At 40.5% G+C, this 24541-nt stretch overlaps 4 protein-coding genes across 5 annotated transcripts in view; 1 reads left to right on the top strand and 3 right to left on the bottom strand.

The window, feature by feature from the left end:
• Positions 1-24541, top strand: part of Flo2 (flotillin-2) — a 580663-nt gene that overhangs the window by 358603 nt on the left and 197519 nt on the right. The gene's annotated exons all lie outside the window — the stretch shown is intronic.
• LOC141398129 (glucose dehydrogenase [FAD, quinone]-like) lies at positions 3874-5853 on the bottom strand. Its single transcript, XM_073975360.1, has 2 exons — positions 5493-5853; positions 3874-5436 (listed from the first exon to the last, which is right to left on the bottom strand). The coding sequence occupies exons 1-2, from the start codon at positions 5805-5807 to the stop codon at positions 3874-3876; spliced, it is 1878 nt and encodes a 625-aa protein (XP_073831461.1). The 5' UTR covers positions 5808-5853.
• On the bottom strand, positions 11949-13882 carry LOC141398128 (glucose dehydrogenase [FAD, quinone]-like). Its single transcript, XM_073975359.1, has 2 exons — positions 13568-13882; positions 11949-13511 (listed from the first exon to the last, which is right to left on the bottom strand). Exons 1-2 carry the CDS (start codon positions 13880-13882, stop codon positions 11949-11951), a joined length of 1878 nt encoding a protein of 625 aa, XP_073831460.1.
• Positions 20287-21900, bottom strand: LOC141398127 (glucose dehydrogenase [FAD, quinone]-like). The gene has a single exon (XM_073975358.1). It carries the CDS (start codon positions 21799-21801, stop codon positions 20287-20289), a length of 1515 nt encoding a protein of 504 aa, XP_073831459.1. The 5' UTR covers positions 21802-21900.

The raw sequence follows: 24541 nt of genomic DNA, 5'->3' as shown, positions 1-24541 counted from the left end.
GTATGTTGTGGCGGTTCATTCTCAGAAGGAAGAGATCTAATGCGACGTAGTAGTTTTCGCTTCACCTCGACATTGCCGGGGTGCTAGGAAAACTGTCGTGTGAAATAACTTGCGCACCACTTCAGATCAGTCTACGTAACATCGCCAAACGTGACGGGGCTCCTATATTCCTTCTTTCCAGGGTTCGGGAGGGACATAACCGTTGCCAACATTTCACTTATTCCGACTACAATGTCGCAACTTTTCATATTATTTAGCCACTTTTTCCGATTATGCTCACCGACCAACCTTTTAACTACCAGTTGCAGCTTTATGACTCTGGGGTTGGCACGACGTTCATTTGGCCCATCACGCTCATTTGCTAATCGTGTCGCCTCTTCTGGGAAATTTGGTCTCACTTAGGGTATTCTACTAGCAGTTATGTAACGAGCGGCTGCTACAGTGATAATGTCCCGGAATGTTCTCTCAGCTACCCGAGAATCTGAGGGAATTTACAGCTCTCTGAAGCGGTAATTGGTAAATTCTCTGAAACCTTGCCAATCAGCTTTCCCATGGTTCAGAAATGTAAGGCGTTCAGAGGTTATGAAGTCGGAAACGATGATAGGTAGATGGTGCGAGCGCAGAGAATTGACGGGTTTCCAAAAACACATAACTGCTGAGGTGACGGTCTCTTGTCGAAGATTCCACCGAGTCAATCCGATGTATAGAACCGGTTGCCGTGGGATATCAGTAGAGGACAGAACCGGAGCAGGCCGTGCGACCGAGCAATCATGGTGGCTCTGGACCTATCAAAGGCATTCGATACCTCATGCCAAGCTGTTCAAGGATATAGAGAAGACTACTCTCCAGCCGTGTTTGAAACGTTGGGCAATCAACTATATGTGCGGACGCCAGTCGTTTGTGGAATTCAGAAACAAGAAGTCTAAAACCCGTAGAGTGAAACAGGGAGTTCCCCAAGTAGAGGTGATATCTAAGGAACTGTTTAACCTCTACCTTTCTGAAATTCCACACCTTCCAGACGATCAAGGGTCCACCACTACAAAAAAATTTTCACCGCTAGAGGGAGACTTCTCTTATATTAATGAGTGCACCCCGATTCATATTAGCTCAATGATATGGGACGGACCTACTGTTTACTGCCGAGACCGAACGGCGTGTCTTAAGGCACAACTTTTAGAGAAGTTTTACATGGCTGAAATACTCAGGAAATGTCGCCAACATTACTGAGAGGTATTTTGAAAACGTTGAAATGTTTGATGTTGCCTGGCCGGGGAATCGAACCCACGACTTTCAGCGTGCAAGGCGGCTATGCATACCATTGCACCACGGTGGCACCTAACGTGTAACGTTCGATAGCATGTTTAAGTCGTCAGCGCAAGTCACAGGTATTTGCAATAAGATCAGATGTAGGAACAAGGTCCTCAAGTCGGTGGTCCGCAACAATTGGGGTGCTGATAAAGAAACCTTGGTGGCCTTTTACAAAACAATAGACCAGCGTGGTATGTAAATGTTAGCGCTACGCAGTGGAAGAATATTCAAACCTGTCAGAATGCCGCCCTGAGGACTGCAACAGGATACCTCCTCATGACGCCAGTGGACCATCTTCATGACGAGACGAAGGTTTAACCGGTGCATTAGCACAACAGGATGTTGTGGATGCAGTACCTGCTTGGGTGTTATCGCCGTAAGCATCCCTGTCACGATTTAACGGAGTCAAGCTCAAACGATATGGAACTGTACTGTGTATTAGGAAGGCATCATCCATTTCATGTGCGATCATTCTGCAAAACGTTGTAACCATCTCAACGTTGCAAGCTACAGGTGGCTGTGAGCTTTGTTTTCTGAATCGCGGCTACCATAATGGTTTTAGACCCCAAGTATGTTTGGACGAAATCCGTTTCCGACAATTTGGAGTCGATTTAGCAATGTTTGTCTGTCTGGCTGGCTAGAGCGAACGATAACTCTCGAACGGATCAACCGATTGGTCCAAAATTTAGCTTTCGTAGTATTTTGTCCAAACTTAGTTTAAGTTCGAAGATGATTTATATTGATCCACTCCTTCCGGTACCTCACCCACAAAAGTTCGAAAATATTCGGAAAATTTGTGGGCACGATAACTCTTGAAGGGAATAACCGATTTGTCCATACTTTGCACATCGTGAAATTTCTACCAGACTTAAATGTGGTACCAATCGGTCCACACCTTCGGTTCCTCCCACACAAATTTTCTAAAAAGTTCAGTTTAGGACCTGCTCTCGAAACGCTTTGATTTTTGTTGTAATAACTTGTATTCACTGCGCTCCATACAACGGTACAAGTCTCATCAGGCGCAAGTCCATATTTCCTGAGAAAATGGCCCAAAAGCTGTAAAAAACCCCTATGGCACCGTGTGTAATGATTGGAGCGGAAGATAACTCTCGAACGGATCTGCCGATTCGGTCCAAAATTTGCCTTCGTAAAAATGCATCCCGAAAGGTCTAAAAATCCCTGTGGCACCATATGTAGTGGCTGGAAAGCACGATAACTATCGAACTGTTCAACCGCTTTGGTGCAAAATTTGGCCTTCGTCATATTTTGGCCAAACTTAGTTTCAGTTTGAAGATGGCCAATACCGGTCCACAACTTCCGTTACTTCCACCCCAATATTTTAAAATATTACTCCATAATAGACTATATCGGTCCATTCCTTTATGTACCTCCTCCGCAACACTTTTGAACTTTAATCCTAATCCACATTTTTGTCAGCAAGTTCAAATGTCCAAAAAGAGCCACAAAATTCTGAAAAGACCCTAAATACATTCGATCTGTCCGTAGATGAAAGCTTCAATTCACATAGGCTGTGGATATATCTCCGTCGGCAAAGCCAACTGATACTTTTTTATTTGTTCGACTCATAAAATTCACAATTTCGCTGACCTTATTGCAGGAATTATGCATTACCGGAGCGCTAAACAACAACTTGTCCTGCATTCTGGAAGATGTTCTTCCCAGCTATACATTGTCCGTTGTGGTAGAACTTCAATACGGTTATAGCAATGTCCTCAATATCGATAGCGAACGTATTGTACTGTAAAACCCTCAATGTACTTCACATATTTGTTCATTTATCCATTTAATCCAACAAATCCGCACCCCATCGATATAGTGTTCAGTGCAGAATCTATAAAGTCCTTAGAAATTGTTCTGCTTCTCCAACTCTTATTCTCTATGATGTTGTGCCCCTTCAGCCTACAAAGACCTTACGATACTTTAGATTTATTCAATTTACCTGTTGAACCATCGAATCGACACTCTATTGATACAGTGTTGCGGAATCTATAAAGCCCTTACAACCCATAATTTGTCCCTAATAAATTCGGCGAAACGATATTCAAATTTAAATATTTTATCATACTTTTTCTCAATTTCTTTATAAAAAACTAAAAATAGAACATTGGTGGCGTTTATTTAATTGGGATAGCTGTTACAATTTTGATTTTTCAAAATAGTCTGGCTTAATCCCTTTTGTTGTTTTAATATTTAAAACAACAAGTTTATTAGTGGAGAAGGTTTGGCATTGTTCGCCAAGGGGTAAGGCAAGGAAGACTAGTTTCGATCCACGCCACTGGATCTCATCAGTTCCCTTTGTTTCTTGTTTGTGGATATTTGTGGATATTGAAAAATAACTTCGGTGGAGAATATCCACAAACAAGAAACAAAGGGAACTGATGAGATCCAGTGGCGTGGATCGAAACTAGTCTTCCTTGCCTTACCCCTTGGCGAACAATGCCAAACCTTCTCCACTAATAAACTTGTTGTTTTAAATATTAAAACAACAAAAGGGATTAAGCCAGACTATTTTGAAAAATCAAAAACTAAAAATTTTTCTTAAAACTACGTTCTATGTCTGCTGTCCCATTTGACCTTTACCATATCCGCTGCCTTCTCGGCAATCATAATAGTAGGGGCATTGGTATTTCCTGTGGTAACATAAGGCATTATGGAGGCATCCACAACTCGTAAATTATCAACACCTTTCACCAACAAATCAGGATCCACGCAAGCACTTCCATCTTCCAACGAACCCATTTTCACAGATCCCGCTTGATGATAACAGGTAGTTGAAAAATACTTAACATAGCAATACCAATACTCAGGAGATTTAAAACGATATTTATCACATTCTTTAATGGGTATATGCATAATTTCCATTTGACGGCTTCTATAGGCGTGGGTGTTTTCCAACTCCATCATATAATTGATTCCTGCCGTTAAAATTTCCAAATCTGCGGGTTCTTTTAAATAACCCGATTCTATAATAGGTGGATCTTTATAGGAAGATGTACGCACTTTCAAATTTCCCCTAGATTTGGGATGAGATTGTAGCACAAGTTTCGGCACTATCGTATGGGATTCCAATTCCTTTAGAAGGTAGGCTTGAAATTCCTTTTTCACTGTTAAACCATTTAGCAGAGTCAACATACCGTTCCTGTTTCCTCTTCTCAGTAGATTGTGATGTATTTCTAGATCAGGATAGGGTGAAGATGATAGGGGATCCGCTTTTATAAACCCGATCATGTGAGCGGCGCCAACACCACTCAATGGGCCGTCATTGGTTGTTAAATATTGAAAAATTGATGTAATCGCATCCTGGGAATTGGGTGGTGATGCTGGTATGCGGAAAAATAGCAACGCCAATACATGATCTTGTAGATTTTTACCCACAGGCAAATCATGTATGACGGGTATCTTTAAGGGCCTTAAAACCTCTAAGGGTCCCACACCGGAAAGCTGTAACAGTTTGGGTGAATCAATTGCTCCCGCAGAGAGTATTACTTCACGACCCACATTCACACTTAGTTGAGTTTTATTTCTCAACACAAATTGCACGGAATTTACTTTTCGCCCCTGGGAATCCAAGTTCAATTTAGTGACCTGGGCATTCTTGATGACCCTGAGATTGGGTCGCTTTGCCACCTTGGCCAAATAACTTTTGCCCGTACTTGAACGTTTACCATTTTCCACAGTGCCTCGTACAAAGGCATAGCCCACATAGCTACCGTCAACAAAATCATCGACCAGAGGTTGCTTAAGCTCCTGGGCTCCTTGCAGAACAACTGAAATTATGTCCTCTGTAAAACGGCCAAAATGATTGAGAGTAACATAACCCCGGGGATGGGTGGAATTGCCTTGAGCTGTTACAGCCTTTTGAAAATATGGCCAGACGTCATCATAACACCAACCGTGGCTGCCTTCCTTACACCAAAGATCATAATCCTGGCGAGTGCCTCTCACATATAACATACCATTAATGGCTCCGCTGCCACCAATGGTCTTGCCTCGTGGCCAATGGCAGCGGTCGTTTTCAAAGGCCCGACAGGTGCAGCCACCATCCGGCTCAGTGAAATAACTGTACGCATGTTGGGTATGTTGCATGGCGAAGGATATTTCGGGAATCTGAGAAGAAAGAAAAATACTGAACCTTCGTTGAAATTCCTCTAAATTCTACTTACCTCTGATTCTGGTGGTGGATCTCCTCCTGCCTCCAATACCAAAACTTTCCATTGTGGATTTTCACTCAGGCGGCTGGCCATTACCGATCCCGCCGTACCAGCACCAATGATCACAAAATCATAAAACTCATTAAGGCCATTCTTTAAAGCTTGTTCTGCATAATCCTCAGGCCATAAGGCCTTAGTCGATATATTACATTGGGCGGAGAGTATAGTCTCCACCAATGCAGAAACCAAAGTATTTACTGCTCCCACATTTGATATGGGACACTGGGCCGAACAGCCGGCCGTTGGTGGTGATGCAGCTGACCACATTTTCACGACTAAAACATCTGCAATGAAGTTAACTGAAACTATTCGACATTTGGTTTTATTTTTTTGCTTTTTTTTCAGTTTCAACGTTTTATGCGTGATTTTTTTATTTTTTGTCATTAATAACAGCACAACTTGCTCTGCATGACCTTGTTTATGCTTTAAAAATGACATATGACAATATTGTGTGCTTGCAAATAAACTCCGGTCAAAGCTTACAAAAATACGCTCATCTTTCAATTGCATGAACAAGAAACTCCATCGTCTGAGACAAGAAATAATAAAAATAGTCTGGGAGAGTTTTCGGAATTTTACTTTTAGGTTTACGACATTGTTGTCGTAAACGTTATAAATTTCAAAAACGTTTATAAAACCTTCTTCGAAGAGAAAAAGAAAACTTTAGCACTAAATTTTTAAGTATCCTACACTTTGATATAAAGTTCAAAGATTTCAAAACTGATATAAAACATGAACAGTGATAAATATGTATAACTGTGCTAGTTTTTAACAAGTGAACAAGGGCTATAGTCGTGACGAGGCCGACTATGTGATACCCTACACCACTACCCCTGTCCATAGGCTTTTCACTGGTAAACATTTCTTTTAGGGAGATACGAGGATCACAGGAAAACTTTCTGGCCTAGGCAACACCCAATGTCGCCACGCGTAATTTGAATTTTTTTTTTTGGAAAGTTTGACAGTTTTTAGCCTAAGCGTTCTCAGGACAGTTTGACATACGACCATGTGTTGTTTTGTTTACAGTGGCTTGATTGAGACACCTCAAATACATGGTTTTTGAACGCTTTTACAGCATCCTCTGGCGACTGCTGCTATTTTCGGGTTTATACGCATGATTCGTCATCTGGATCCATCTTATAAACGTCTTTCGAAGCACCGCGATTAACATCGATCAACACGGGATCCAACGAGAAAAACCCCCAGTTTAGCCGTCAAGTGATAATGCAATATCAAATGTTAGTAAGTGGAATTAATGCTCAAGGATGTCTCTATCTCATGCGGCACAACGGCCGTTTTTAAACGACCCTCACGACCTTCGATTTTTAGCGAATGTCGGCCTCGATTGAATTCATTAAAAAGGCTCAATGTATTGCATAGGCCAGAGACTTTTTTATTTTCCCTCGTGAACAAAAAGAGTTGTACTGCTTTTGATATCACGTTTTAAATAAGCAGCTGGAACCAAGACACAAGAATTCGGCATACATAGATACTCTCCTCAGTAGCACACGATCAAGGTATCGGGATAAATTAAGAAAACGTAAACGTATATTCCACCCAAAAAAGAAACAAAATAATGACAGTGAGAAAAACTCCATATGTACAAAATGTCTATAAATGAAATTAAAATAAAAATGAACAAAAAATAAAAAAACATCGATTTAAGAAATTCAAAACTTTAGATTTAGTAAAGACACCAACCCAACATTGGAAACGACTTGGTAACCAGGACAACAAAATGTATAAATTTGAACATGTGTGAGTTCCGCTAAGTTGCGCGATCACGACCGTTTTGTTTCTATCGAAGATATGAATTTGGAATACAGAGCTCCCCTGTTTCCGTAGCTGTAGCTCACAAGAAAGCTACAGGGTAGTAACTTCAAGGGGACAAATGTTGCAAGCTTTAATTCTGGTAGTGGGTAAACCAAATGAGTTTAAATTTAGCCCTAATTGTACACCTTGATCCAAAAATTTTACTAAGAATGGTGTATCAAACAGTGGTTCAGCCACAACCTCCTGTAAATTTTAATAGTCCATTTGCCAGGAATTATTATTTCGCAGTGTAACTACTTTTAGGCATATCTACACGAAGAAAACAACAAATATTTTTCGCTTTTGTTTTGTTCAAGCATTTTAATTGCAATCCAAAACTACCATCTTTTGCTCCAAACATAAAAAAACAAAAACAACTTTCGAAATTCCGCAATATTGTAAAAATCATCAACAATACCGATGGTAGGAACTATCATAATCTAGAATCTTTAAAATAAATATAGCCATTTAAAAAATTAGCTTTTGTTGGAGTTTTGAATATGTATTGTTATTGAAAATTTCTATAATTAGTTCAAAAATACATATTTTTGACTATACCCTCTTCCGTTAACTTGTTGAGTATTTGCTCTGGATTCTATTGAAAGTTCTAACAATATGTATTGTCTATTTTGACCAAAACTATTGTAAACTGCAACAATAAATATTGTTACTTCTGACCAAAACTATTGAAAGTTCTAATAATATTTATTGTCCATTTTGACCAAAACTATTGTGAATTGCAAAAATAAATATTGTTACTTCTGACCAAAGCTATTGTAAGTTCTAACAATATTTATTGTTCATTTTAATCAAAACTATTGTGAATTGCAACAACAAATATTGTTACCTCTAACCAAAACTATCGTTATTACATGTTTAGTCCACAAACTATTGTAAGTTCTAACAATATTTATTGTCCGTTTTGACCAAAAGTATTGTAATTTGCGAAAATAAATATTATTACTTCTGACCAAAACTATTGTAAGTTCTAATAATATTTATTGTTCATTTTAACCAAAACTATTGTGAATTGCAACAACAAATATTGTTATCTCTAACCAAAACTATCGTTATTACATGTTTAGTCCAAAACGTTATAGTGCCAAAGTGACAATACATATTTATATTTATAGCACATAATATATTCCAGTGTAACAATAGCGATTGTTGGATTGACAATACTACATAAGGAATCCAAAAATATGTTAACAATATATATTGTGCACTTGGAATATTGTTGGATAACACATATTTTTTCTCTGCGTGTACGAACAGTAGAAACAATTTTTCAGTAAGAAGCAATTTTAAGGAAGAGTAAAACGTTTCTGAACCAATATGAACTCTAGGGACGAGGTCTTCAGTCCTCATTTAGAAAAAAAAAACGAAAGCCTACATGCTTAAGTAAATCGGCTTTGAATCAATTACACGTACGAACTCAAAATTAAGACATTATGTACATTATTAGGGCAACGACATCTATTTGGGAAATTTTAAACACTTCGCTTAGTAAAGACACCATTGCAAATAACAGGGTGACTTTTTTTACTGTACAAGGCGGCAAAATCTTCAGTCCTCATTTAGAAAAAAAAATCCGAAAGCCAACATGCCTAAGTAATTCGATATTGAATCAATAACGAATTCAACGGGATGGCATTAGAAAACGACACATATTTGGCGATTTTCGCTTAGTAAAGACTACCACAATTCCAACTAACATGGAGCTTCAGTCCTCATATAGATAAACAATCCGAAAGCCAACGTGTCTAAGTAAAACGAGCTTTAATCAATTGCAAACTCAAAGGTACGACATGATAAAAACGACATCTCTTTGGGAAAAATTGATTGCAAATGATATTGGCTGCGACATCTTCAGTTATCATTTCGAAACAAAATCCGAAAGCCTATATGCCTAAGTTAATCGGTTTTGAAACAATTACGAACTCAAAGGGACTATGTAAATTATGATTTAAATTTTTAGAACAACGACATCTATTTGGAAAATTTGAAACTCTCTGCAAAGTGAAGACTATCACCATTCCAAATGACATGGTGACTTTTTTACTTTGCTAAGCGGCGAGATCTTCAGTCCTAATCCAGCATGCCTAAGCCAACATGCCTAAGTAAATAGATCTTGAATCAATATCGAATTCAAAGGGATGACATTAGTAAACGACATCTATTTGCCGAATTTGAAACTTTTCGCTCAGTGAAGACTGTAAATAACATGGTGACTTTTTACTTTGCAAGGCGGCAAGAGCGACCTCATTTAGAAAAAAAATCCGAAAGCCATCATGCCTAAGTAAAACTGTTTTAATTCAATTACGAACTCAAAGGTGCCACATGATAAAAACGACATCTCATTGGGAAAAATTAAACTCTTCGCTTAGCACAGACTACCACCATTGCAAATGACATGGTAACCGCTTTACTTTGCAAAGCGGCGAGATCTTCAGTACTCGTCTACCAGAAAAATGCGAAAGCCTACATGCCTAACTAGATTGGTGTTAAATCAATTACAAACTCAAATGGGTTAGCATTGGGAAACGACATCTATTTGGCGAATTTGAAACTCTTCGCTTAGTGAAGACAACCACCATTGCAAATAACATGGTTACTTTTGTATGTACTTTGCAAGGCGGCAAGATCTTCAGGCCTCATTAAGAAAAAAATCCGAAAGCCTACATGCCTAAGTAAAACGGTTTGTAATCAGGTGCGACCTCAAAGGCACGACATGATAAAAACCTCATCTATTTGGGAAAATTTAAACTCATCGCATAGCATAGACTGCTACCATTGCAAATGACAGGGTGACTTTTTTAATTTACAAGGCGGCGAAAGTATGCATGCCTAATTAAATTGTTTTCGAATCAATATGAATTCCAAAGGACAACATGCTGTAAATGATTATATTGCGAGACGCCACCTGATTCATGAACTTTTTGTTATCCTGTCTCGGAATCGCTGACTACCATCTCTCGCTGCACGGTGTCGCAACCATATTCAGTTGTATTTCAGGAGCTCTAAAAGAGTTATGGATTAACTTGTAATGCGAAATTATATATTACAAGGTCGCCACTCGATTCATGAAGATTTTGTTACCTTGCCTTGGAATCGCTGACTACCATCTCTCGTCGAGAGAGAGAATGACTGGGTAAGAAAATGTTTATGAATCAAGTGGCGTCCTTGTAATATATAACTTCGCATTACAAGTTAATCCATAATTCTTTTAGAGCTCCTGAAATACAACCGAATATGGTTGCGACACCGTGCAGCGAATACAGAGGAAACAGAACCTGATAACTGAAATAATACACAAACGAACATATTTGCGTTGCTACAACAACAGCAACGGGTTTCTAAGATAAGTCATTTATCTGACCTGGTGCCACAAGGGTGATATCTGGCGAGCTGTGACAATCTCCTCTTGTCATCGTAGGAGCATCTTCATTGACCGTGCAACACGTGGAGCCATCAATTTACTTGTCCAGCGCTGTACCCCTCTGGTTACAATCTAGGACGTAATGCCAAAGCTCATGATGGGCACTGAAGCCCTTTAGCATCAGACGGGTATTGCCCTCTAAAACAGCGTCAGGCACCATACTTTTCTATTGCATACTTTACGGGGTGTCATTGTGTGAATACATGCTTTTTCAATGGGTTGAATTGTGTGTGTGGAGAGAGCAACGGTAAATGAGCGCACACGGGCGCCTAATCGCCTGACGCTGCTCTAAAAGCAAGGTATAACGCGGGGCTCAGCTATTCGTCGGAGGTATGAGCACACTAAGCAGCTCTACCTCGGCATTGGCACACTTTACTGCTACCTCCATACATTCCATGTATGGACGACTAGAGTCAAGCTCAAGCGATACAGGACTATATTGGATAGACTGATGTATTGGAAGGCAAGTCCTGTTCCTCCATTTCGTGTGCGATGTTTCAGCAACCATTTCGGTAACCATCTCAACGTTGCACGCTACAAATGGCGGTGAGCTTTGTTTTCCGAATCGCGGCGACCATGATGTTTTTTCAACTCACAAAATACACAATTTCGCTGACCTTATTGCGGAGACGGTAGCAATTGAATTGCAGGAATGAATTTTCGGAACGCTGCCTAAAGCAGCATTGTCCTGCAGTTTCAGGAAGTAAACTTTAAATTCCCATCCAAACATAGTCTGTTGAGGCATAAATTCAATACGGGTATAGTAATGTTCTCAACTTCGATAAAGATCGTATTGTACGGTAAAACCCTCAATCCGCAAATCCGCTTCCCATCGATATAGCGTTCAGGGCCGAATTTATAAAATCCTTAGAAATTGTGTTTCTTCTTCTTCTTCTCCAACTTTTATCCTCTAAGATGTTGTGCCCTTCCAGCCTACAAAGTCCACCCGATGCTTTAGATTTCTTCAATTTACCATTTGAACCGACAAATCGACACTCTATTGATACAGTGTTGTGGAATCTATAAAGGCCTTAGAATTGTCCTTAATAAATTCAGGGAAAGGATATTCAATTCACCCAATCCTAGTCAACAAATTTAAACATTTTATCATACTTTTTCTCAATTTCTTTATAGAAAACTAACAATTTTTCTTAAAACTACGTTCTATGGCTGCTCTCCCATTTCGCCTTTACCATATCCGCTGCCTTCTCGGCAATCATAATAGTGGGGGCATTGGTATTTCCTGTGGTAACATAAGGCATTATGGAGGCATCCACAACTCGTAAATTATCAACACCTTTCACCAACAACTCAGGATTCACGCAAGCACTTCCATCTTCCAACGAACCCATTTTTACAGATCCCGCTTGATGATAACAGGTAGTTGAGAAATACTTGACATAGCAATACCAATACTCAGGAGATTTGAAACGATATTTATCACATTCTTTAATGGGTATATGCATGATTTCCATTTGATTGCTTCTATAAGCCTGGGTGTTTTCCAACTCCATCATATAATTGATTCCTGCCATTAAAATTTCCAAATCTTTGCGGTCCTTTAAATAACCCGATTCTATAATAGGTGGATCTTTATCAGAAGATGTACGCACTTTCAAATTTCCCCTAGATTTGGGATGAGGTTGTAGCACAAGTTTCAGCACTATCGTATGGGATTCCAATTCCTTTAGAAGGTAGGCTTGAAGTTCCCTTTTCATTGTTAAACCATTTAACAGCGTCAACATGGCGTTCCTGTCACTTCTTCTCGAAAGAATGTGATGTATTTCTAGATCAGGATAGGGTGATGATGACAAAGGATCCGCTTTTATAAACCCAGTCAAGGCCAGAGGGCCAACACCACTTAAAGGACCATCATGAAAAGTTAAATATTGAAAAGTTGCTGAAGCACTATCCAGCGGTTTAGGTGGCGGTGCTTGTATACGGAAAAACAGTAACGCAATCACATGATCTTGTAGATTTTTGCCCACAGGTAAATCATGTAGAACAGGTATTTTCAAGGGCCTTAAAACTTCTGAGGGTCCCACACCGGAAAGCTGCAATAGTTTGGGTGAGTCAATTGCACCTGCTGAGAGTATTACCTCACGACCCACTTGAACACGCATTTGAGATTTATTTCTCAACACAAATTGCACCGAATTTACTTTTTTCCTTTTAGAATCAAAATTTAATTTTGTGACTTGGGCATTCTTAATTATCCTAAGGTTAGGACGCTTTGCTACCTTGGCCAAATAACTTTTGCCCGTACTTGAACGTTTACCATCTTCCACAGTACCTCGTACATAGGCATAGCCCACATAGCTACCTTCAATAAAATCATCGACAAAAGGTTGCTTTAGCTCTTGAGCTCCTTGCAGAATCACTGAAGTTATGTCCTCCGTAAAACGTCCAAAATGATTGAGTTTAACATAACCTTGGGGATGGGTGACATTACCTTGAGGTGTAACAGCCTTTTGGAAATATGGCCAGACATCATCATAACACCATCCGTGGCTGCCATCCTTACACCAAAGATCATAATCCTGACGGGTGCCTCTCACAAATAACATACCATTAATGGCTCCGCTGCCACCAATGGTCTTGCCTCGTGGCCAATGGCAGCGGTCGTTTTCAAAGGCCCGACAGCTGGAGCCACCATCCGGCTCAGTGAAATAACTGTACGCATGTTGGGTATGTTGCATGGCAAAGAATATATTGGGAATCTGAGAAGAAAGAAAAATACTGAACCTTCATTTAAATTTCTCTAAATTCTACTTGCCTCTGATTCTGGTGGTGGATCTCCTCCTGCCTCCAATACCAAAACCTTCCATTGAGGATTTTCACTAAGCCTTCTGGCCATTATCGATCCCGCCGTACCTGCACCAATAACCACAAAATCATAAGGCTCCTTAAGGCCATTCTTTAAAGCTTGTTCTGCATAATCCTCAGGCCATAAGGCCTTATTCGATATATTACATTGAGCGGAGAGTACACTCTCCACCAAAAGAGAAACCAAAGTATTTACTGCTCCCGTGCTTGATATGGGGCACTGGGCCGAACAGCCGGCCGTTGGTGGTGATGCAGCTGACGGCATTTTCACGACTAAAACACATCTGCAATGAATTTCATTTAAGTTATTCGACATTTGGATTTTATTTTTTTGTTTGGTTTTTTTTTCAGTTTTAGCGTTTTTGTGCGTGATTTTTTTATTTTTTGTTCAAGAGTAACAGCACTATTTGCTCTGCATGACCTTGTTTGTGCTTTAAAAGTGTCATATGACAATCTTGTGTACTTGCAAATAAACTCCGAAAATAAACATCGAAGCTTTCAATTGCATGAACAAGAAACTCGATTGCATTCTAGTGTGCCTTCACCAAGTTGTCTCAGACAAGAAATACGAGGGGCACTAGAAAACTATCTGGCCTATGCAACACGCAATGTCGCAAGGCGTCATTTGACATTTTTTTTTTTTTTTTTTTGAAAGTTTGACAGTTTTTAGCCTAAGCATACTCAGTCTCCCTTGTCCCGTACGGGATGTTGTGGAACAATGTTTTTATACTCAGGACAGCTTGACATACGACCATGTGTTGTGTTGTTTACATTGGCTTGATTGTGACACCTCCAAAACATGGTTTTTGTACGCTTTTACAGAATCTTCTGGCGACGAAAATCGTTGATCACGTAAATCAAATGAAGTCATTGGAACCCTAGTCAGGGATGTACGGCGCAAAACCCATCAATTCCACGCTTTGTCCGGTCAAATAGGTGCTGCTTTGAATCGAATGTGTGAGAGCCTGCATTGTCATGATTCAGAATGATTCGTCATCTTCTGTTCGTTTTTCGAATTTCTCAGGACACTTCAGATAAACACATTGTAGTATACCACTCCGAATTAACCGTCCTACATTTCTCAAGCCGTATAGCCGCACGATCAGTTTTCCCGAAGAAACAGACGACCATTTGCCTCGAAGTGCTTCTTACATGAACAACTTTCGCTGGATTTGGTTCATCTTCGATCCTAAGCATAGATCCAAGATTGGTTGTCTGTGACGATCTTATAAACGGCACCACGATCGGTTTTATTGACAATTTCTTTGCACCAATCCACAAGAGGCTTTTTTGAGCCATTGGATCCCCAGTCAGGGATGTAAGGCGCAAAACCCATCAATTCCACGCTTTGTCCGGCCAAACAGGCACTGGTTTGATTCGATGTGCGCGAGCTGGCATTGTCATGATTCAGAATGATTCGTCACCTTCTGTCCGTTTTTCGAATTTCTCAGGACACTTCAGATAAACACATTGTAGTGTACCACTCCGAATTAACCGTCCTATATTTTTCAAGCCGTATAGCCGCACGATCAGTTTTGCCGAAGAAACAGACAACCATTTGCTTCGAAGTGTTTCTTACATGAACAACTTTCGCTGGATTTGGTTCATCTTCGAAGACCCAAACGGTGGATTTCTGTTTTGTTTCGGGCTCCTAAGCATAGATCCAAGATGGGTTGTCTGTGACGATCTTATAAACGTCGTTTGAAGCACCTCGATCGGTTTTATTGACAATTTCTTTGCACCAATCCACAAAAGGTGACGTAGGGGATGAATGATACCAAGCAACGGTCTTGACCGGCTTTAACATGGCAAAGCCCAGGATTTATCTTGGTCCCTCTTTCATCTCAAGTGGACACTGACCTCCCCGTCGTGTCACCTGGGGAACTGCCTTTAACACCCGTTAAAGGTAGTGAGCTAAAATGTGCCGCGCGTTCTCCCATAAGAACGTTAAAAACTTGGGTTTGGGCGTCGGGCTAGTAACCCACCCCTAGAAAAAACAGCATACTATGAAAACACGAAAGAAAAAAAAACAACCCCCTCTAAAGTTGACGGACCCCGCAAACGTTTTAAGGACCATGATCTGCGAATCTGCACCTGGAATGTTCGCACTCTTTATAGAGAAGGTGCAGTCTTCGCATTGGCAGACGTACTTGAAAAGTACACGGCCGATATTACTGCCATACAGGAAATACGATGGATTGGGAAAGGCGTCACAACAACACCTAAAGGTGACGCACTGTATTATAGCTGCCATGACGTAAAGCATGAGTTTGGTTGCGGATTTGTAGTTAGTCGGAGACTAAAACATCTGGTATCCAGCTTCACTCCAGTGAATGAAAGACTTGCTGCAATTTGAATAAAAGCTAAATTCTTCAACATCAGCTTTATTTGCGCTCATGCTCCCACTGAAGAAAAGGACGAACAGACCAAAGATATATTTTACGAGCGCTTAGAAGAAACATATGACCGTTGCCCTGCCTATGACATTAAAATCATTCTAGGCGATTTTAATGCCAAAATTGGAAAGGAGAATATCTTTGGCCCAACAGTCGGGAAATTCAGCCTCCACAGTGAAACATCTGACAATGGTATGAGGCTGATAGACTTTGCAGCTGCAAAAAAACATGGTAGTTAGCAGTACCAGATTTAATCATCTCGATATTCATAAGGGCACCTGGCAGTCTCCAGATCAGAAAACAAGAAATCAAATTGATCATGTTGTGATAGATGGAAGACATTCATCGAGCGTGTTGGATGTACGATCGTTCCGAGGCGCAAACATTGATTCGGACCACTACCTTGTTGCAGCAAAGGTACGCACCCGCTTAAACGTAGCAAACAAAGTACGAACAGACACAACACGAAAGTTAGACATCGGTAAGCTGCAATCACAACAGATAGCCACAGCATATTCCACTCAACTAGCCCAATTGCTTAATCAAAGCACTCCTTGTCCCGATAACATATCAGCGCAATGTCAAAGCATTGCCCACTCCATGCAAACAGCCGCAAAATCCATACTTGGATACCAGAGGCCTCCACCAAGGAATCCATGGTATGATCAGGAGTGTCGTGCTGCCACCGAAGAGAAAAATGCGGCATATAGGGCTACTTTACAATCCGTAGCAACGTGTAGCGCACGAGAGAGATACAGGGAGAAAAGGAGAGAGGAGAAACGTCTTTTCCGCAGGAAAAAGAGAGAGATGGAAAAGCGGGAGTGTGAAAAAATCGAGATGTACAGGAGCCAGAATGAAGTCCGAAAATTCTACCAAAGAGTCAAGCATCAAACTGATGGCTTTGGTACAGGCACATCCTCCTGTAGAGACCAGCAAGGTAATTTGGTAACTGATACAGATAGTGTAACTCAGGATATGGAAAGAACATTTTTCAAAACTGTTGGTATCCAATAGCAGCGAAGACGACGAAGATACCACAGTCCCAATCCCAGAAGATGGTATTGAATGTATACCGCCCAGCCAAGATGAGGTGAAGACAGCAATAAATCGGCTGAAGAATAATAAGGCAGCAGGAGCCGATGGCTTACCAGCCGAGCTGTTCAAAACCGGTGGCGACACGCTGATAAGGTGTATTCATCAGCTAGTTAGCACCATCTGGCAGGAAGAACGAGTACCCGACGATTGGAACCTGAGTATCCTGTGCCCCGTCCACAAGAAGGGAGATAAGACTGTATGCTCTAACTATAGGGGCATAAGTCTACTCCCTACTGCCTACAAGATCGTGTCAGGGATATTGTGCGAACGACTAAAGCCTATGGTCAACGAGATAATTGGACCATACCAATGCGGCTTTAGACCTGGCAAGTCCACCATTGACCAGATATTTACCCTGCGGCAAATCCTGGAGAAGACCCAAGAGATGCAGATCGACACCTACCACCTTTTTGTCGATTATAAAGCAGCCTTCGACAGCCCGCTGCGTTCAAAGGTATTCCAAGCCATATCTGAATTTGGTATCCCCGCAAAGCTTATCCGGCTTTGCAAAATGACTTTAACTGACACGAGGTCCTCAGTTAAAATAGGAAAGAACCTCTCCGAAGGTTTGGTAGCAAAAGAGGTTTCAGACAAGGAGACAGCCTTTCGTGTGATCTCTTTAACATCCTGCTGGAAAAGTTTATACGAGAAGCAAACGTCGAAAGAAGTGGCACAATCTACACCAATAGTCACATGTTACTTGCTTATGCTGATGATATAGACATCATAGGCCGATCAGTAAAAGAAGTAACCGATACCTTTATGAAGGTCGAAGGAGAATCTGCTAATGTGGGTCTGGCGGTAAACGGCGAGAAGACCATGTTGATGGTGTCGACGCGCAATGCATCCATTGAGCTCGGACCGACTGTGGAAGTTGGTTCCTATAATATTGAGGTAGTAAAAGACTTCGTCTACCTCGGCACCTCCGTAAACACAACAAACGACATCAGTTATGAAATAAAAAGAAGAATTGTATTGGCCAACAGATGCTGCTTTGGTTTAAGTAAGCAGTTTAAAAGCAAAGCCACATCTCGTCAAACAAAAATAACGCTCTACAAAATACTGATACTACCCGTGCTGATGTATGGCTCCGAAGCCTGGGTACTTGCGCAAGCAGACATGACAGTGCTTGGTGTGTTTGAGAGAAAAATTCTTCGAAAGATCTACGGACCAATCTGCGTTGACGGTGAATATCGACGTCGCATGAACCACGAGCTGTATCTGCTGTACAACGACATCAATATTGTTAAACGTATCGAGATGCAGCGATTGCGTTGGCTAGGCCATATCATAAGAATGAGCGATGATGAACCCGCTAAAAAGGCGTATGAATACATGCCACATGGCGGTGCACGCAGAATTGGCAGGCCAAGGAATAGATGACGCAAACAAGTGGATGATGAGATGAAAAAGGGCGCGGTATTCTAGAAAGCGAAGCAACAAATAGAGAGAATTGGAGATCTTTTCTTAGTTCGGCCTATAGAACAAATGTTCTGTAATGGGCCAGCTAAGTAAGTAAGATTTTTTCAAGTCACTGTAAACCACTCAACACTTGGTCATATGACAAACTGTCCTGACTACGTTTAGGCTAAAAGCTGTCAAACTTTCCAAAAAAAATTCAAATGCCGCCTGGCAATACGTGGTGTTGCCGGAGCCAAAAAGTTTTCCTGCAGCCCTCGTACGAACTCAAATGAAAGACATTATGTACATTATTAGGGCAACGACATCTATTTGGCAAATTTTAAACTCTTCGCTTAGTAAAGACTACCACCATTGCAAATGACAGGGTGACTATTTTACTGCGCAAGGCGGCTAGATCTTCTAAATTCCGAAAGTACGCATGCCGAAATAAAACGCTTTGAAATCAATATTAACTCAAAGGGACAATAAAGGCAACGGCATCTATTTACATTGTTCCACAACATCCCATATGGGACAAGGGAGACTTCTCTCATATCAATGAGTGCACCCCGATTCATATTAAGCTCAATGATATGGGACCTACTGTTTATCGCCGAGTCCGAACGGCGTGCCTTAAGACACCACTTGTAGAGAAGTTTTTCAAGGCTGAAATACTCAGGAAATGTCGCCAACATTACTGAGGGGTATTTTGGCACCGTTGAAAAATGTTTGATGTTGCCTGGCCGGGGAATCGAACCACTGACCTTCTGCGTGCAAGGCGGGCGTGCATACCATTGCACCACGGTGGCACCCACGACATCTATTTAGGAAATTTAAAACTCTTTGCTTAGTAAATTCCATTTTTTTTTGCGAAGTGATTTTTTCAAGTCACTGTAAACCACACAACACTTGGTCGTGTGACAAACTGTCCTGAGTACGTTTAAGCTAAAAACTGTCAAACTTTCCAAAGAAAAAATTCAAATGCCGTCTGGCAACACGTGGCCAGAAAGTTTTCCTGCAGCCCTCGTACGAACTCAAATGAAAGACATTATGTACATTATTAGGGCAACGACATCTATTTGGCAAATTTTAAACTCTTCGCTTAGTAAAGACTACCACCATTGACTTTTTAGTGTGCAAGGCGGCTAGATCTTCTAAAATCCGAAACTCCGCAGGCCTAAATAAATCGGTTTGGAATCAATATTAACTCAAAGGGAGAATAAAGGCAACGACATCTATTTAACAAAATTTGGAACTCTTTGCTTAGTAAAGACTACCACCATTGGAAATTGCAGGGTGGCTTTTTTATTTGCACGGTGGCGTTATCGAAAAGTTTAAAAATTCATTCAGAAAAAAACGAAAGACTACATGCCTAAGTAAATCGGGTTTGAATCAATATGAACTCAAAGGGAAAATAAGGGCAACGACATCTATTTGGAAAATTTGAAACTCTTCGCTTAGTAAAGACTACCACCGTTGCAAATGACAGGGTGACTTTTTATTTTGTACGGCGTCGAGAGATTGTGGTCAATGATTGCGAGACAGGGTGACAAAATGTCCATGAACCTTACCGTCACTCCGAATATAAGTGTAAAAATGAGAATAAAGTTATTTTACATTTTAGCTAACATTGTTTTATGGACCAAAAAATTTATATACATAATTAAATTTTTATTACTTTTTGTGTTTCTTTACAGGTAATTTGGTGTGAATCATTATCTGCGATTAAAAATGAACCTGATTTATATAAAAAATTAGTAAGTTTTTTTTCACAATATCAAAAAAAGAACTTAGTCTCTTCAAGAGCTCTCTCTCTCCAATCTTGTTTAATAAAATCTGCAGCTCTTTCACCAATCATTAGAGTAGGACCAAAAGTGTTACAGCTCGTTATGTGCGGCATTATGGATGCATCGGCAACTCGAAGATTTCGAATACCTTTTACACGCAAATGGGGATCTAAACAGACAGTTGTATCATTTAAAGTCCCCATTTTAATGGAACCAACCAAGTGGCTGCTAGTCGAGGAATAATATGCGATATAACAACGCCAATACAACTCCGAATCATGAAATTTCTCTGAACACTCAGCAATGGGTACCTGTACCAGTTTAGCTTTCTTTTGAACAAAACTCGGGGTCTTTGCCATTCTTTGTAGATATTTAATGCCGGCAAGTAAACCATCAACATCTTCGGGATTGTGTAAGTAGTTGGGATAAATTAGTAATGGATCCTGATAACTGGCGGACTGCAATTGTATTTTACCACGCGATTTGGGTTGTAGCAGTAGCAGGAAAATCATAACCACATCACCTTGATCGACTAAATTACGAAAAAAGTTTTGCAACATTTCATTGGCGGCAAAACCTTGAAGAAATCCCATACCCAAGGGAGCACCACGACGCACCGTAAAATGTTGTAGTTGAATGTCTGGGTAAGGTTGCTTGTGTCGAAAATTGGTTTTAATAAAACCATTTAAGGAACCCGTTCCTATGGAAGCTAGGAAACCTTTTTGATATTTCAAGTAGTTATAAATGTCCTCAACATCTAAGGAGGATTGTTCCGCAGGTATGGAAAAGAATATTGGTATGGCCACATGATCTTGAAGATTTTCTCCAATGGGTAAATTTTGGTTTACTGTGATGTTTAAGGGTTTCAAGACATCAGCAGGTCCCACACCGGATAGCATTAGGATTTTGGGCGATTCCACAGCACCAGCCGATAATATGGCCTCCTTTTCCACCTTGACTTTGAAGATTTTTCCATTTTGTAGCACAAATTCCACTTCCCTAACTTGATTTCCCTTTCTATTGAACATTAGCCGCCTGGCTTGGGCATTTTTAATAACCTTTAAATTATCTCTATGCTTTGCCACCCTTCCCAAAAATCCCTTGGCACTGCTCATGCGGCGCCCTTGCTCCAATATGCCACGAAATTCACCATAACCCACATAACTACCATCCACAAAATCCCTTATGCGCCGTATTCCCAATTCTTTGGCTCCACTGTAAAACAGAGATTTTACATCCTCAGCATAGCTGCCATATTCTTCCAAATGCATATAACCCCGAGGATGTGTTTGATTGCCTTGATTTGTAAAGGATTTTTCGAAATATTGCCAGACATCGGTATAACACCAACCTTTGCAACCGGCCGCACACCAACCATCATAATCTGCTCGTGTACCACGAAAATAAAGCATGGCATTTATGGCTCCAGAACCACCCAAACATTTACCCGTCAGCCAACCACAATTGCCTCCAGGAGCTGATTTACAGGATTCTCCATTTGACATGCCACGATAGGTGTAGGTATAGTTGGAAGCCTGGACGGCAGTGAAGAGAAAGGGTATCTGAAAAAAGAAAGCAAATAATTCCACCGGAAATTAAAAAAAAAAAAATAGTTTCACGAAGATCCTTTAAGGCACAAGAGGAGACTTTTCGCGCATCTATGCGTGCAGTACAGATCTATATATAGCTCAATGATGGGGGGACTTCCTTTTTACTTCCAAGTCCAAAGGATGTGTCGAATGTCACCACTTGTGGAGAAGTAATACATGCTTGAAAAAAGGTAAAGCAATAGTTTTAGCAGCGCTAAACACTGTTGACCGATGCTTAGGTGGGCATTCTAACTAACTATGTAGCACCATGACACCCTCATTTCCTTAAAAACGAACCCCCTTAACATTGTTTCTAACTCACTTCCGATTCCATTGGTAAATCTGGGCCTGCCTCCAGGACCAATATCTTCCACAATATCTTCCACTTAAACGGCTCGCCGCCACCCATCCATGGATCAAAAGACCAATAAACTTGTATTTTTATGAGAATAATTCTCATAAAAACCCCTATTCACTCCGATTCCAACTCACCTCTGATTCCATTGGTGGATCTGGCCCAGCCTCCAAGACCAATACCTTCCACAAGGGATTTTCACTTAAGCGACTAGCCACCACCGATCCAGCTGAACCACCACCAATTACCACAAAATCAAATGAATCCACATCCATTTCACTTGAGATCTCTTCTGCATAATCCTCAGGCCAATTATCTATGCTGGAGATATTACATTGATCCTTGAATAAACTTTCCACCAGAAGACTCATGAAAAGCTGCATAGCTCCTAAACTTGTTACTGTCGTACATTGTGCAGAACATGTATTATTAATTGTTGTTGTTGCTGCTGCTAACAAAGACATTGTTTTAAATAAGCACCTGATTGAACCGGTATTTGTAGGCAAAGCTAGACAATCTACCAAAAAAGAAATAATTATCTTTGCATTTCGGAGGCTTTATTGTTCCCATTAATTTCGTTTATTAACGCCGATAAAAGTCTATTGTTCCTAGAATTTTATTTTAGTTACACTCGAGGAGAAATTGGTTGAATTTTTCATAAAGAAATGTTAGTCCTTCGAGCTGATTGGAATGTTCTTCGAACACTTTTGAAAGGAGTATAAGAGAAGTTTATTTTCCCCTTTCCCTTTGGGAAGTGAAGGTCTCGAAGCTAATTGTTCCCCATCAAAAATTCAAACATTCATCGTGTAAGTGTAGTTTAAGGACTGTTGAAGAAGTAGAGATGGGAGCGTATCCCGATCGTGACACTAAACAATGATCTTCAAGGGCTTTTAAACGGAGTATAAGAGAAGTTTAATTTCCGCTTTCCCTTCGGATAGTGTGTGTCCCGAAGTTTATGGACATTGTCGGTCTACACTTTTGGGTAATATATATGATTATAATTGTTCCACAAACATCCCTGACAGGACAGGGGAGACTCCTCTCAATGAGTGCACCCCAATTCATATTAGCTTACTGATATGTGGACCTACTGTTTATCGCCGAGTCTGAACGACATGTCTTAAGAGAAGTTTTACATGGCTGAAATACCTAGGAAATTTCGCCAACATTACTGAGGGGTATTTGCCACCATTGAAAATTTGATGTTGCGTGGCCGGGGAATTTAACCCACGACTTGCACCCAGTCCTTTGGATACTTCCCCTTCAAAAGTTCACACATTCATCGTTTAAGGGCTTTTGAAGAAGTAGAGATGGAGTCGTGTCACGATCGTGACACTAAACAACAACAGCTAGCTTATAAACAACTAAGCGCTTTTGCGACGATTAAGTACTAGGCACTTTAGATGTTGTTGTTTAGTGTCACGAGCGTGACACGAGTCCATCTCTAATACTAAGTACAACGATATAATTTTTTTTCCGTAGGCAAGCATATGATTGATATGGCCCGAAAGCTCAAAAAACTAACAACGTGGCCAACATAAACCGCTGGAGGGCACGATAACTATAAAAAGGAGTGAGTCCCAATCTTAGATCAAGTTTCAAGAGGTCGGCTCATACTTTTAAGTACTACATCCACAAAAGTTTAAGACCTTTTACGCTTACGTCCGACATAAGGTCACTTCTAGGGTGATGTTGAAATTTTAATTGCGGGTGGTCCTTGTGTTCGTGAGTACAACTGCACAATTTGTTTTTAAGCGAAAGCCCGTGCTAAGGACTACTAAATGTCCTAATATTTTGGGCCTATATTTCTTCAAACACCTCTCTAACAAAAGTAAAGTTAATTCCAAGATGGAACTCAAAGTCTGGGGGTGGATATAAAAGTCCTTGATTAGTGTATTAAGAACATAAAAGGAAATTTTCGCCGTAGGTCAAGTTTCTGAGATATCGTGTGATGAATTTTTTGATTTTTCCTCCAATAATACTTAGGAAAATAGCTCTAGCCCTCTGTTTGGCGTTAATGTAGTTTTGTTTTGCTATGACATTTCTGCCGTCAAATCGATTGGCGAAACTTTTTGTAGAACATTTCATTCTTCCCATTCAATTCCTTTCATGTCCTTTTCGTCCTTTATTTCTTGAACCGTAGTAAAAGTATCACAAGATGAGATTTTTCAACATCCAAATATTCAAAAAAATGTTGCTCAGAAGATTTTTTGGTACGGTTATCATTGACCACTAATCTATACTGTCCCGTTTTCATGGTCATTTTCGACATTTATCCGGACTTGGTTCAAGCGCTTAAAT

This window comes from Musca autumnalis, unplaced genomic scaffold (genome assembly GCF_047663935.1).
Source record: "Musca autumnalis isolate F117 unplaced genomic scaffold, ASM4766393v1 scaffold_3, whole genome shotgun sequence".
NCBI classification, from domain to species: Eukaryota; Metazoa; Arthropoda; class Insecta; order Diptera; family Muscidae; genus Musca; species Musca autumnalis.
This window is presented reverse-complemented; position numbering and strand designations above follow the sequence as displayed.

Coding starts and splice junctions, on each gene's coding strand:
- LOC141398128 (XM_073975359.1), bottom strand. CDS start 13,882: ATGCCGTCAGCTGCATCACCACCAACGGCCGGCTGTTCGGCCCAGTGC. Junction 13,512..13,567: donor ATCCACCACCAGAATCAGAG/GCAAGTAGAATT, acceptor CTTTCTTCTCAG/ATTCCCAATATATTCTTTGC.
- LOC141398129 (XM_073975360.1), bottom strand. CDS start 5,807: ATGTGGTCAGCTGCATCACCACCAACGGCCGGCTGTTCGGCCCAGTGT. Junction 5,437..5,492: donor ATCCACCACCAGAATCAGAG/GTAAGTAGAATT, acceptor CTTTCTTCTCAG/ATTCCCGAAATATCCTTCGC.
- LOC141398127 (XM_073975358.1), bottom strand. CDS start 21,801: ATGTCAAATGGAGAATCCTGTAAATCAGCTCCTGGAGGCAATTGTGGT.